Consider the following 16147-nt stretch of genomic DNA (forward strand, 5'->3'; position numbering starts at 1 on the left):
TATATATATATATATATATTATATATATATATATATATATATATATTCAGTATATTTTTTTCTAGAAACATTTAAATTGTTAGAGGGGATGATCCACTTCTGCAGAACACAGAAAGCAGCTTCTGATTCTATTATCTGCAGTGTCCGTGCAGTCTGACTCCTCTTGATAAAGACATTCCCTCCACACAAAACATCTCAACCCTTGCTCATTGCATAACTCAAACACTGTGTGTGTGTGTGTGTGTGTGTGTTGGGGTGGGGGGTTCTTTTAGCTGCAATCAGTTCCTTCCAGGGAGATATATTTTCAATTTGCATTGCACTAATAGATATGAAATTGCTTATAAAGTGCAATAGATGGTTGAGTGGACAAAAAACTTAAGGGAATTGTGCAAAATATATTCATTTGATGTCATGCTTGAGTCTGTCTGATTGGTATTAGTCCATCAAATGTTATTTATTACTGATTCAACACAAAGAACACTTCAGAAAATCTTATCCTGGAGACTGTTTTATGGGAAGCTCCTTGATTATTTATATATTTTGTGTGTGTGTGGGGAAATTTTAGTAGTTTTTTTATCTAAAAATGTTCACATGCAAACACGCCATTTAGTAAAATCTTCAGCATATGCTGCAAAAAAAAAATGTTTGAAGAAATAATAAGGAAATAATGATCAACAGTTAAGGGAATAGTGAAAGTTAGCTTTTAAGGCCTTTTTCAAGTAATAACTTATTTATTACATCATTTTTCATAGCACATCCATTGCTTCATTGCTAACATAAAAATAACACCTTCATATCTTGTCATCAATTAAATTAATTTTGTTTCACATCTGACTGAGTAGAAATGGTTGTTCTATATTTATAGCTTTGAGTTCTCTGAACATCACAGATCATTCTAAACAGAACTGTCTCAAAGAACTATTTATAGATGTGGCAAGCATAAGATTAGACTGTATTTTTAAATTATTTATTCCCCAGAGGGTCTTTTATGTGCTGGGACCATATTTCCCAGCAGCTGCCTGTAAGTGCATAAACCTCTCAATCGCTTTTAAGGTTACTTTAAATAAAATGGATGAAAATCTTACCATCCAGACAAAACAATATTGTGAAAGCATCTGTTTTGGACGGTCTTCTTGATTGTTTTGCTGACATTTGACGTTGCTAGGGGTGATGAACATATCTGATTACTGAAGCAGGAAAATGTCTGGTGAAAAGAGCAAACAGAGGAAACAGTTTGCTGATGACGGTGTAATCAAATTTGACGTGTAATGACATGAAGATACATGTTATTGTGAATGAGGGGGGTTGTTTAGTTAGAAGTCTAATAAGATGCAGAGCCCTAGTAAATATTATAAATATGATAAGCTATAAATAAACAAACAAAAATAAATAAATTAAAGAAGAATTTATTGAAGGGTCTGGTTCTTTAATTTGCATATATGCATAAATTATAATAAATGCTGTAACTTAAACCTGCCATTGCTTTTAGCAGAATGATAGTTTGCTATAGGACAGACGTGGGTAACTTAAGACCCGAGGGCCAAAAATGGCCCTTGCACAATCTCCATCACACCCTTAGTATCCTTAGTTTAAAAACAACAATTACAAAAAACAACTTTTACAAAAATAAATAAATAAATAAAAATAAAAAAAACTACAATTTATCAACAAGATTTAAGGAAATTTAAATTAACCGTCTTACACAAAACAACAACAACAAAAAAAACAGTTTTTAAGTAATCGTGTTTGCAGAACAAGAAGTTTGTTGAGAATATTTCCGCTAACATGTAAAACATGTTAAGCTAACGCGTATAACATGCTTAACTATTTAACTAACGTGTATAGCATGTTAAGCTAATGCATATGGCATGTTAAGCTAACACGTTTAACATGTTAAGGATTCAAGGTTCTTTATTTGTAATATGCACCACATGTGGTGGAACAAATTTGTGTACACAGGGTCCCAGTTATATCCAACAAAAGTAGAAAATGTAAACAAAATACAGTAATAAGATCTAAGATATGAACTAAGGAAAATGTTAACTAAAAATACATTAAGCACTAGTAGTATAAAAAACAATACGCCAAACAGCAGCACGAACATGAGTCTGTGTGAGCAGATGAATACGAATGAACACAGCAGCATGAAACAAATCAGCAGCTTCATGATTTGATCTTTCACAGTGATTATCCTGGTTAGAGATTCATGAGTCTAAAAACCTCAGGGTAGAAGCTGTTCCTCAGTCTAGTGGTTATACACTTAATGCTCCTCAACCTCCTTCCTGAGGGGAGCGGGGCAAAAAGTGTGTGTGCTGGGTGAGTGGGGTCCTTCATGATGCAGGTGGCTCTCCTCCTGCATCTGGGGGTGTAGATGTCTGTGATGGTGGGGAGACTGACTCCAACAGTCTTCTGTGCAGCCTTCACCACTCTCTGCAAAGCTTTTCTTTCTGCAGCTGTGCAGCCTCCATGCCACACGTTGATGCTGGAGCACAGGATGCTCTCCACTGCACACCTGTAGAAGGAGGTGAGGACTGAGCTTCCCAGACCAGCTCGCCTCAGCCACCTGAGGAAGTAGAAGTAGTAGTTAAGCTAATGTGCAAAACATATAGTCACAAGACTCAGTTTACAGAATGTCTCATATTCCTAAAATATATAGGAAAGACATGTTTTATAAGGCATGCTAACTATGTCACATTAAACAAAAGCCTAAAAAAAAGTCTTCTAGATTATCTGTCATAAAGAAATTTATTTTCCAATTCTTTATGCGGCCTTTTGATTGCTTTAAACATCTTTGGAAAAAAATGTTGCCCACCTCTGTTATAGGATGTGACATAAATCAGTCTGTGGTGCTTTTGAGATAACACAGTAGGTTTAACACAAGCACATTTAAATGAACTCAAATGCAGCTTATGGAGTGAACTGGTGACTCGGGCCGATCTGACGTATTTCAAGCTCGATAAACGTTGTTGGAGGAGAGGGAATAACAGTCACTGATGAAAAATGTTGCTCTGTTACACACAAAAGGCCAGAAGACTGTCATAGTTAATATTGCTGCCGTTTCCTCAGCTGGCTTCTCCTTTTTTGAAATTTGTTCATGTTTGGTTTCTGAACAGTTTTCATGATTAAAAAAAAAAATAACTTTACACTACTTGAACATCTTTTAAGGTATGACTCAATTTGCTCCATATTCCAGTCTGTCTTTATGGAGTTTCCACAGCTCTGACACTTCATATCTGAGTGTGTGTCACAGAAAGATGCTCTTAACCAGATTCAGGATTTCATTTGAGGATTTCATTGACTTTGGAACAGCCTCTGGGGTCAGATACAGTAAGTGTTGGTCACTCGTTTTATGCATAAATGGATAAGTGAGGGTAGGAGGAAGGCTTTAAGCGAGTTGCTTTATATATGTGGCATTCTCATTTTATTATCTGCTTAAAAAAGTACAAAATTAAGCAGAAAGTTTCAGCTTTTGGAAGGATTCCATTAAATCCAATTCAGTTTATTTATATAACGCCAAGTCACAACAGAAGTCGTCTCAAAACACTGAACAGATACATTCATATATTAAAAAATACAAAGTAGGTTAACACTTTTTATCTGAGGAGCAGACTGCTTTGAGTTTAACTCCGTCGCAGAACTCTCATTTTGAGCGAGCATGAAGGCGACAGTGGAAAAGAAAAACTCTCTCATGATGAAGAAACCTTTAGCAGAACCAGGCTCAGGACAAGCGGCCGTCTGCTTCGACTGGCTGGGTTTTGGTAGGAACAGATACACAATGGCAGGTCAAGAATCACATGTTAAGATAGAAATAAAAATAGAAATCATTTAAGGAAATTAGGTCAATTTGTCCTCTAGTAGTCTAAGCTTAAGACAGCATAACAAGCCAACCCTAACTATAGGATTTATCAAAAAAGAAAGTCTTAAGCCCAGTCTTAAAACTGGACAGCCTCATGGACAGAAACTGGAAGTTGGTTCCACAAGAGAGGAGCCTGATAACTGAAAGATCCTCCTCCCATTCTGCTTTTGTAAACTCTAGGGACCGCGAGTAAACCTGCAGTCTGAGAGCAAAGTGCTCTGTTGGGAAAATATGGAACAACAAGATCTTGAATATAAGCTGGAGCCAGGTTGTTGAGAGCTTTATATGTTAAAAGTAAGATTTGAATTATATTCTGGATTGGTTACCATTTTGAGAACCCCACCTGTACAGTGGGCACACTCGTGTCTGTAAATGCAGGTGGACAGTGGGATGACAAGGTGTTGGCAGTTACTGTGGTCTTGGTGACAGGTTAAAAAAGCAGCAAAGCATGAGGCAAGGTGTTGGTGTACGGAGTCAGCTCCTGCTGGTTTATATAATGAGACCATGTGCTCCTCCTTAGGGCACCAAAAAGGGAACATACTGGTTTGTTACACCCCATAACTTGGTTCTTTTGGGTTTTATCGTCTTATCACTTTGTGTCATTAAACATGTTTTGCCCTTTGTTAAGAGTGTAGACATGCTTTTACAATAGATTATAAGAAAAACTGAAATGTACAATGAATGTGCTAAATTGCTTTGCTTAAAGGGCTTTTTCTCTGTTTTTCAAGGAGTGGGAGGATGTGTAGTTCCATTTTAGTTTCTAAAAGTAGAGACAGTGAGGTATAAAAACAACCAGAAAGTATTTTTTATTTTATTTATTTTTTCATGTGGAGTAGTTTTATTATACCACATTTTTGATAAATAATGTATAAAGAAGAAATGAAAAGTATTTTCTCTTGTCACACTTTTTTAATGTTTTGCTGACATTTAGAAGAAGCTGGGAGAAATGTGAAATGCTACACAAACCTTTACATCAGACGAGTGCAGCTTTTTTTTTTTTTTTTAAAGTGAAAATAATGGAAAATAACTTATCAATGTGACATTCATACTTTCTTATTGTATAGACTCTTTATGCTGGAAATCTTTTGTCCTTGTATTTGAAAATGTTTGCATGGACCTGAATACATTTTATTTTCTGTGATACAACAGTTAATTTACACTAGTTGTAGACACATGACCTAAAATGTTATGACAAATGTCTCTGTTCCCTTTAAAGTATGCAAACATGATGTAATCTATACTTAAATGTTAAAAAAAAACACCTGCTAAAAAAAAAGAACATATATTTTATACTTTTATGTTCTTGTCTAACTGCAGGAAGCTGACAGATGAATATGAATATTTTGAGTTATCAGACAATAAAATTATGTTAATGAGCACCATTTTTTTCAACTCTAACTCCTTTCTCTCATCTCACTCTGCCCTGCAGGACAATGTGAATCTGCTTCTAACAGAGGAAGAGATGTACAGTCTAATAGAGCTCTTCAAACAGTGTAAGATCATCCCAGGTGAGTTGCTTAGGGCTGCTTTTAAAACACATACGGGAACAGTGATAGATTGCTTCGCTTCTCATTTTAGTCTAGATCTTTCCAATATGAAGGTTTATTTTCACACGTTGCTATGAACTGTTTTTTTATTTTTATTTTTTTCCTCAGCATCTTCTTTATGAGGACAGTGATTATTTAACCTACTAGTTTTTTTTTTAAATTTAATTATTTAGAACATTTATAGTAACAAACGCAGGTGAATTGTCCAGGGTCTTTGTTTTGGTCCAACCTCATTGTTATCATGATTTGCGCTTAGTTTGAACTCAAATGTAGACAGAACTTGGACAACTCATGAGTAAATGAAATACTATTTATTTGAATAATCAAAAAGGACTGACGTGGCAGCCAAAACACACCCACAGATCATAATAAGGAGGCACGGGTGGAAAACATTCATTCATTCATTCATTCAACTTTATTTATACAGGTTCCCACTGAGCTTCTAGTACTTATTTACAAGTGAGACATGTTACAGACAAACAAAAGTAGATAAGAAAAAGTGAAACACGAAGGGAGGGGGGGGTTAAAAAAAATTGTATCTCGCACTATGTCCTGGCCGGGGCACAATGTGAAAGTTGCAAATAAAGACCTCACACAAATAAACAGCAACATACTAAGACATCATAATATATTTATGCATGTGGAGGCTGACAAAGGCGGTGAGTTGTCCGTGGACACTGCTAGAAAGTTTCATAGTCCTGATAAGAGATGGCACAGTGTCTATCAGCCGGCTCAGCTTTGATATAGGTCCACAGAAGTCCTCGGGAAGGGAGCGGGGACAGAGCAGAGCTTCTTGTCCACATAACCACCAGGAGAAATTTGAGATAGTTGGCCTGTTCAAGGCCAAACGGGGAAGTCAGATTCAAACAACCTTTTTTTGGGGACAGGCCGACTGCTTGATTTTTTGTCTGCCTTCATAGTTCTGCTGGTATATCTCAATGGCGACTCCAAACAGCCAAATTTTGTGGTCACTCCACTGAGCTGTGCTTGTAGCCTTCTCCAAGGTCGATTCCTTCATACCATCGAGTTCCAGGAGCCGCAAGTTGCCTGTGATTCTCATAAATCATGTCCAGCTTACAGCTTAGCTCACAAAACGACTGAGTGCTCGAAACATGGCACATTTCTTCACACAAGGCAGGCAGCCTTGCAATTGCCAGAACCGCTGCAATCTTTTCAGAATTTGTCGCTATGCCAGATACTCGCCAACTCCAAAAAGCAAAAATCCTGTTATCATAAATGCAATTATGTACACATCTTCTACATCCTCAATGGACAATACAGACAGACACACCATCTTCCACTGCCCCCAGGAATCCATAGTGTATCCATCTGCGTGTGATTCTTCATGGCATGAGGGCTCTCCTTCGCCTTGTCTTCTCGTCGAGAAAATTTTATCAATTGCGTTGAGAGACCAGCTGACCAGATCCATAATTTACAATTCAGAAGATATGTAAAGAGAGGCTCTGAAAAAAATGAACAGGACAAGAGCAGAAGCAGGAGCGGAGGGAAATGCATCCGTCTTCATCAAGAGCAAGCAGGAAGTAACACGAAGCCTTACTGGACAATCCATGAACAGGGAAATAAAGAAACGCAGAATATATGGAGACAATAATGGAGGAATTAACACAAACACCTGGGGAAGGACAACAGGTGGCAGAGGCAGGAGCTGATTACAATAGGAAGAAACACTGAAGAGGGCAGGGCAGATGACACGAGAATCACAAATTATACACCGATCCTCTCAATTGTCCCTGAAAAGAAATGTGCATATAAATGTTTGGAGCAAATGTTAGAGAATAGATAAGCTAAACTAGTTTGGTGGACATAGGAAATGCTGTGAATTCTAAATAATCTTCTTCAGCTGCCCAAATTGTTGTGACAACTTTGCAGGAAAGCAGAGTGAGGTGGTCTTTCATAAATGAAAGATGAACCACCGTGAGTTAATTATAACTACAAGACTGCGCTGTGCCTGATCTGATCAGACGTGATGAATTGTCCCCTGCCGTTGTAGAGTCGTGCCTGGTGTCGGACGAGCTGCTGCAGTACCGCCACTTCGTATCCAAGCAGCAGTTTGATAAGGACCTGAGTGATGAGCAGGAGGAAGAGGTTTTGGCCCAATTTGCGTCTCTGGATCCTGAGAAGAAAGGTCACATCGAATGGTCAGACTTTCTCTACTTTGAGTCTCTGGCTGTTTTGAAGAAGTTTCGGTCTGAGGTATAGTATTTGGTTAATAATAAAGACAATAAATACATAAATGAACAATGTAACTAGCATGCAGTTCCTGTTTTTCTTTGGATCATATCAACTTATTATTCATATGTTCTGAAACTCAACAACTAATTGTGGTATTAAATTGGGGATGGTGTGTTGGGATTTAGGATTGTCACTGGGCACGATGTACGTACAACAGTCCCTTCATGATGCAATTATACGAACTGTATTTTATTACATCAAGATTCATGCTCAATAATCCAGGTAAAAAAAAAAAATCCAACAGTATACACTCAGATCATCTGGATGGTTTCTTTATTTTGTTGAGATGATCTGACGAAATTTGCTGGATTTTTTACCTGGATTATTGAGCATGAACTTTGATATTTTGAACCACTTTGATTATAACTGCCTCCGAGGAGTCAACGTGAGAGAGGGCGAACCCCAGAAACCATCTTATCACCAGAAAACTGGTTGTTCCACTATGGGAGTGTACTGCTTGTGGGACTCAGTTTATTGTGGCTCCTGGGACTGATGAAGTCCTTTGGATGAAGAACCAAATGTCTCAATAAAAAAAGAAACCGTCACATGATCTGACTGAACTTTGTTGGATTATTAACTGGATTATTGAGCATTAACTTTGATGTATGTTATTACGTCACAGAATTGTAGACACATTTTATTAGTTTTTAACTGAACAATAGACTCCTAGTCAATAATTATTTATGTATCAATACAACAAATTTTATTTATTTTTTTAATCCAGATGCTTTAATTAGTCAGTTTGCTATTTGTAGCTATTTGTAACCACAACATATTTTAATATGGATATTTTTATATGGCTTTGGGGATAAATTTTGCTTTCAGCAGACAATATGCATCTCTGGGGTGAAGCAGATTATATTAGTCGTTGCTGATTGATTGATAAATATTTTAGCAAAAAGCTCTAACTAGTTAATTTGAAAGTGGATGAAACTGAGAACTATAAAATCAAACACATTTTTAAGATTATTTCCCTTTCTTTCTTTTGTGTTGTTGTACAGAACTCATTGGTGCGCCTACTGACTGCGAAGGAAAGGGACAAGGCAAGGTCAGTTTTCCTCAGTTTGGAGAAAGATGGCGTGATCACAAGAGCAGAGAGCCGTCAGGCCCAGCAGTCCTGGTTCCACAAACTCAAGGACTCTCAGTCCTGCAATGTGAGGTGAGGACGCCACACATCACAGCTAATGCCAAGACTCTGGGGACGCAGGATCTGATCTGCATGCAGACAGCAGCTGGTAGATGAAGAAGAAGCAGAAGAAAGAAAAACAGTCGGGCAGCTTAGAAAATAGAGGCAGAGAGAAAGAAGCAAAACAAGCTGTTTGATTCTCATCACGCGTTTCGTATAGTGGATAAAAATCAAGACAACGTCTGATTTCATTGATGTGTTCGTGAAAAACAGTCCCACACTGCTGCTGAAAACGTTGGAACACTATAAAAATAGAAATAAAACACGGTCAAATGATTTTTAAACCATTTACGGTACATTGTTTGTTATTAAAATAGCGCAGAGGCGGCAAACAAAAGTACATTCCAGCAAAATGTTACAATAAAATGTTACCACTGTGTTGCATCACCTCGATTTACTTTTGACATTTTTTTTTGTCTTTATTTTTATTTTTTTTCATTTTTCATTTCATTTTTTCAGCTCATCCACCAATCAGCCAATTGTGTCATGTCCAATCTTACTTTGAAAAACTGTGATAGAGTGAAAAACAAACCACAAAGTAGCGAAGCACTACTGTAGTATTTTAACATTTTTAGTTTGTAGCTGTAATTTATAATTACTTAATATGGTAATAATAACCAAAAAAATCAAAACAGCTTCAATATACTTACATTTTAAATTATTCAAAGATAAATAATTTCATATACTTTGATGCAATGTTCATTTGCTTTAATTTTAAATTTATATATTTAACACATATTTTCAATTACATAAAGACGAGCGTTAAAACATTTAGTCTCATTTTTTAATAACTAGTATAGTCTTAAGTGCATTTTGAAACTCTGCAGAAAAAAAAACACTTCCCAATGTGCACTTGTTCAGCCATCTATGGTATTTTGCATTAAACTTCACTAAGCTACCAGGCCTTTTTATTTTATTTTATTTTTTATAAAATGTTGAGCTGAAAAGTTAGGAATTGTTTAAGGACTGCAGAAAAAATTAATCAAATTCAATCACACATCTGCAAAATTCTTGTTCATGAGGAAAATCCTACAGATGTGTTAGAGTTGCGTTTTTGTTTCCAGTACTTAATAATTAACAATTTAAAATAAAAGTGAAATCTGCAGACATGTATTTTTTCCAAATCATCTCCAAAAAACTTTTCTTGCTAGTCATGCTTCTGTTTTCACTAAAAAATAATTATTGACCAGAGTGTAACACAACATGGCAATATAATTATTTTCTTGCCACAATGAAGAAAAGCATTCAACTGAAACATATAAATGAAGGAACCATGACGTCAATTCTGATTGTCATAAGGTCGCTGAATGTAATACGTTTTCTCGCCACGGCAAAAGTAATAAATAAAAAAGGGTACAAATAATAGAGCATTCAGGCTTTTGTCAAACTCAGCCTATTTAAATAATACCCAGTTGGGAAATAATTAAGAAAATCAGCCATTTTCTCACTTTATACAACAGTACTAAAAACAGTCAGTTTGATGTTTAATATTCTTTAGTTGCAAGAGACAGTGCAGATTCACAATGTGTGCGTTTTTTTTTTTTTGTTTGCTGCTCAAGTTTGAAATAGATAATTGCTTAGGCATAGTAACGCAAGCATATTTTGGAAGAAGCAACTTTATGCAACAATCTGAGGGCAAAACTCTGTGTTTTTTAAAAGTTGGTGCTCAGACCGGATCAAAGCAGGAAGAAAACCTGAAGGTAAAGCAATCTGGTGCAACGTTACAACAAAGAGAAAATCTGAGTCAAACCCTTGAAGGGATACGTCCAAATGTTTCAAGTGGAGTTCTGTCAAAATGTTATGAATAATCAACGTCATGTCTGTTGTAGAAAACTCTTTGAACAACTTTAGTTTGGAAAAATGGGGTTTAATTATGTCCAGATTGATGTGCCAGTAACTAGTTCAAATGAGGTCAACATTTTCTGTTAGTTTAAACCAGGGGTGTCCAAACATTTTCATAGGCCAGAACGGTCTAGATGAAAGGACTCAAGGGCCAGAAATATTAATTTAAGAATTAAAAAAAAAAAAAAAACTTTTAAGAAAGCATGATTTCCCAACTCATTTTTAACTATTTGAATATATAGGAGAAAAGTTACAAGTTTAATTTAAATTATTGTAGATCCAGAACATAAGGAGCCTCATAAACTTTAACCTTGTTTATTTTATTTTTATTTTTTTTTTAAGAATTCAATTTATTGATTTTTTGGGGGGGTCTATTACTTGTTTTCTTCTGTTTGGAATATTATTTTTTGTTTATTTTCAAAGACAAAAGCCTAAAATGAGTAAATGCTCAGGTGGAACTTCAATGCCCCATTTGGACCATGGATGGCCCAAAAGGGTCATTAAAGTTCTGAAAAACAGCTGCAGTCACTAAAACAGATTCAGGAACACTGATAAAGTTGATCAACTTATACGTCGATGACACAACTTTATATTCTTTTTAAAATATCCAATTTCTTCCCATTGATTTATTAAATTTACTGAAATTATTTCCTTTGAAAACACCAAGTTTTATGGATTAGTATCCAAAATTCTAATTTTTAGTAAGTCATTGAAGGTTATTTTAGGATAAAGGGATTAATTATAGCTAAACATTTATATTGTACTTATTACTCCTTTTGAGAAGATCGTTTTCATCTGTTTTCCTGTTAAACCTAAAATATATATATATAAAAAGTATCACCATTAAATCTAAAGAAGGTCTACATCTGCAAAAACCTCTTAAGCCTGTGGGTCAAAATTATACCTGTTGAGGGCCGCACAAAATCACTCCAAGGGCCGCAAATGGCCCTTGGGCCGCACTTTGGACGCACCTGGTTCAAATGTTTCATGATGATTCGTGTGAGCTCTATTTTTAAACCTTGTCAGTTTGGAGTTAGACATTTATTTACAGAGCATTAAGGATGCACAAACAGTGGCAGCAGCTTGACACAAAACTTGTAGTGCAGCCTTTTTCAGCATGGATATCATAAACGTGCTGCCAAAATCACCATGTAATGCAAATGTAAAGGTTTGTAAATGTAAAGGTTTATAAAATAGCATTTGGATGTTCTGTTACGAAATGTTTGAAATTTCGGTTGCTTTAAAAAAGGCGTCAATCAATAATTAATTCAATCTTTATTTATACATGTTAATCTCATTGAGCCCCGGGGACTCATTTACAATTTAATCTGTTTTGTTCTTTGTCCCACTTAGACTAACCTTTAGCTTGTCATTCCAGTCAGAAAAAAAACTTTACTCAAACTGAACTAGTTTAAAGTGCTATCTACAACAGGTAAGATGTTAATTGTTCCCAATGTTTCCACAAAACCCTCTTAAAAAGCTCCAAACAATATTTTTAAAGCATCCTTTATGCATTTTTTTGGGACAAATTTATAGACAAAAGGTTTTTGCATTACCACTATTTCTAAAATATATTATATTGCAGGGCTATTCAACTAAACTGCTCAGGGGGCTACAGTTTCTGAAAGCCAGCAGGACAGGGACTGGACATCCGGCAATTAAAGTCATTATGTAAATAAACCAAGTATCATAATGATCTGTTACCTTTTAAATTTGTTTATTTTGTTGCATTGAAACCTGAATGCAATAAACAGAACCAAAACCCAGAACGCAATAAGTAAATAAATAATGAACTCATTGAGGGGCCGGACTCAAGTCACCCGCGGGCCACTTCCGGCCCACGGACCACCACTTGAATAGCCCTGTTATATTGCTTAGGGCTTCAGTTTATAAATATTTGAAGCAGCCACAAAAACAACCAGTTTTATGTGACTGCATTGTATAATTCTGACAAATGTATTTTTTTTCTTTAAAGTTTTTATTTATTTATGCAGGCTTTGTGTTTTATAGTTATATTAAAACAAAGCTAAATTAGGCTGACTTTGTTGGATTACTTTTTGCAAGTGATTAAATTCCATAAAACGATTAGTACTTGCTCGGAAACAACACAAATTATAAGGAGCTGCTTAGAGATTTATTCACTATTTTTAAATTCTAGAAGCAAATTACGTTGGATTATCACACACACACAAAAAATGTATAAGGAATGGAACAAGTTAAGTCACCCTTGAGACATCTGTAGAGTAAATAGCTGAAGTATTCAAATATAAACCGTCACATTTGTGCTGTTGCTGTGATATAAGTGCATTCCTCTTCATTGATGTCTAACTGTGTGCATGCTTGTCTGCTGTTCAACCTCTTGTGCTGTGCCCATTGCATACCTCTCACCTACTCGCACAGACTCATGGGATTCTGCTCTCCTATGAATTGTGGGTGAGTGTGACTCAGCGCCGCATGGCTCGTCTCGTTTTTCCTCATTTCAACAGCTTTCAGCACTCCGCAGTCCTCTGAGACTCTCAGACAAACTCTTGATTTAGATGGAGAAAGGAGAGTGAAAGACAGATAAAACCCCTCTCGTATCCAAAATGACTCTGAACAAAATTATATCAAAGGTGCATGCAGCCCTGGATGATGTTTAAAGGTACTCATTGCAAATTATGAAATATAACATTAAAATGTTATCCTGAACTGTATTAAATGGTGCATATATGAGTTTATTTTATTAGATTTTCAGATTTATTGATATGCTTGACTGAAATGCAGGTATTCATTCACTATAAACAATGTACTTTACTAAATCTGCCAAAAACCACTTGAAAGCTTGAGTCACATGATTGACCTAAATTTGGCAATATTCTGTGTAGGCAAACAAATATGGTAGAATCAGATGAGCGTGATCTCAAAGACTTTTAGATTTTTGCTGCTAAAGTTTTGCTATCAATTTTTAAAATGTAGGTCTCATTACCCTTCATTAGAAAGTCATTGCATAGACTTTGTGTTTTTTTTATTATTATTATTTTACAGGTCATCATGATTTTGCAGTGAGTAGGCAAATACTTTTGATGTGCAGAATGCAAATTTTTCATATCCTCAGGTTATGTTCCATCGAGGCTCGGCTAAGCTTTAGGCTAGCCTCTCATTATTGGGATTAGAAAGAAAGCCTGTTGTCCAAAAGGGTGGCTGTGGATCAGTGGTTAAAGCAGTTGAGCATGCATCAGGACATTAAAGCAGTTGTTCTCCAACAAGTGAATCTGAGGTTCAACTCCTGGCAGTATGCAGTCACATGTCAAAGTGTCCCTAGACGAGACAATGAATATTGCCTCTGATGTGCCCCATTGGTGTATCAATGTAATCTAAAGCAGGGGTTCCCAACACTGGTCCTTGAGGAACACCATTCTGCATTAGTTGTTTCTCTGCGCCAATACACCCGATTCACTGGTTTAATAACTTCCTTAATTTTGGCAGAAGCCTGTTAATCACATTTCGTTCAAATCAGGTGTGTTGGAGCAAAGGAACAACTACTGCAAGATGGTGTTCCTCAGGGACCAGGGTTGGGAACCACTGATTTAAAATCACCAATTAGATTCTATAGATGACTTATCCAGAGCAGCTTAGTTGAGACATAAGAGTGCTGTATGAAGGTGTGTTGATGGTTAAATGAGGACACAGATTGTTGTAAAGCCCTTTGAGTAACCTGGTTTGAAATACACTGTTGGTACAGTTCATTTACCATTTACCGAGGATACGGTAAATGTATGGAGGTTGTGAGTGGGCATCTTCTTAATCAGATCTATGTATAACCCTATAATACTGTTCCATCACTATGCAATACATCAGTGAGTGAGCATCATGGGATTACAGGATTATATTTACATGAGAATGGAAAGCATAAATAAACATACCGTATTTTCTGGCGTATAAGTCGCTTCGGCGTATAAGTCACATTTATTATGTGTCACTGCTGAACTGTTGCATTTATTATGTGTTTATTTAATGGTCAAAACAACTTACTTTCCCTTGGGCGGTGTGGCATCATCCATCCATCCATCCATCGCGGCCAGAGTCACTAGCTCTCCAGTGTTCCTCTGCCTGCACCAGCTGAGTGAAGAGGAGAGGACTCGCTGTTGCATTTCTTAGAAAAGTGTCAGTCAAAAATTGCCTTATGAATGTGGAAAAAAAAACCTATATGTTGCTTCAGCATATAAGTCGCAGGACTGACAAATCTATGCAAAAACTGTGAATTATATGCCGGAAAATATGGTATGTCCCCATTGGTCAAGTGGGTTTCTATTTAAATCTAATATCCATTATTCTTTTAGATTTTTATGGTGAAATGAACTTTATTAGGAGTTCTGTGCCTTTTTGATTTGAGAGTTACTGCCAAAATTGTGTTTAAAGCCTAATCAAAGCTAATGAGCTTTTATTAAGCTTTATTAGGCAAAGCATGTATTTACTACATTAACAAAATTGAGATTTAGCTGATTTTTACTGTGGCATTAAAATAGCAGCTCTAAAACTGGGGTGGGGCGATCTTTAAAATGTTTGAATGAGTGTTTGACTCGGGTGGGATCTGCCACTGAACCATTATCTTTAATCCATTGTAAAATTAGCACCAGACTTCTTCTGCTCTCATTGAAATAAATATGTTTGAATTGTTTTATGCAGTAAACAATGAAAGTTTGTTTCACACATTTATATATTTATGATACCATTTTTCATATTTTGCTAAGTGAAATTAAAATTACATCGTTGCATTTACCCTTTTTTGAACTTCAGTGGACTGAGTTATCTTTAATGGATTATGCCAACCCATCCTAATGGTCTGTCGTACTTCTCTTGTCTGTTTGACAGTATTAGTCATGTTGGTCCCATATGTGAAAGCAGCCCAGCCAGTTCTGACAGCGAACGGAGCAAGACCGATGAAAGCAGGTTTGTTCTTTTGTATGTTTTAGTGAGAGCGTCTGGTCTAAATTGATAAAAACGAATCATTTCTTCTCTTTTTTTTCCTCTCACAAGGTTTGATTTTTAACGGAGCTCCACAGACAGTTGTCAGATCTAAAAGAACATTCTTCGCATTTTCCCCATTCAGCTGTTGTTTCTGTGAGCCACATTAATTTTAGGTGAAAAAAAATAAATAAAATAAACCTAAAAGACCCTCAGAGGGACAGTCATGACCTGCCTGCATAAAATTAAACTAACAACTTAAAATTTACTTACCGGAGCATGACGGGGAGAAAATAAAAAAACTTTTTGGAATAACAAGACCTTTGAGACTTGATTTTTCAAGCCACATCACATGGGTTTGCAGTTAATGTACCAGCTGGCTCTAGGGATCCCTAATCACAAAAAGTGAGCTACACAGGAGCGTTATATTAGCCGGAATACTAATAACAGAGTGTTTCTTCATTTTCAAAGCATCAAGAACAGTATTAGCATAAAACAGAGGCCTAATGGTTTAATAAA

At 36.2% G+C, this 16147-nt stretch overlaps 1 protein-coding gene across 1 annotated transcript in view; it reads left to right on the forward strand.

Annotated features, from left to right (window-relative positions):
- Window positions 1-15713, forward strand: part of phf24 (PHD finger protein 24) — a 47343-nt gene extending 31630 nt beyond the window's left edge. Inside the window, exons 4-9 of the mRNA XM_037692063.1 lie at window positions 5286-5364; window positions 7415-7617; window positions 8658-8815; window positions 13085-13117; window positions 15536-15613; window positions 15701-15713. Coding sequence (XP_037547991.1) covers window positions 5286-5364; window positions 7415-7617; window positions 8658-8815; window positions 13085-13117; window positions 15536-15613; window positions 15701-15713 — 564 coding nt within the window. The remainder of the gene's footprint in view (window positions 1-5285; window positions 5365-7414; window positions 7618-8657; window positions 8816-13084; window positions 13118-15535; window positions 15614-15700) is intronic.
- Window positions 15714-16147: the final 434 nt, after the last annotated feature.

This window comes from Nematolebias whitei, chromosome 18, assembly GCF_014905685.2.
Source record: "Nematolebias whitei isolate Nwh7 chromosome 18, NemWhi1, whole genome shotgun sequence".
Classification (NCBI taxonomy): domain Eukaryota; kingdom Metazoa; phylum Chordata; class Actinopteri; order Cyprinodontiformes; family Rivulidae; genus Nematolebias; species Nematolebias whitei.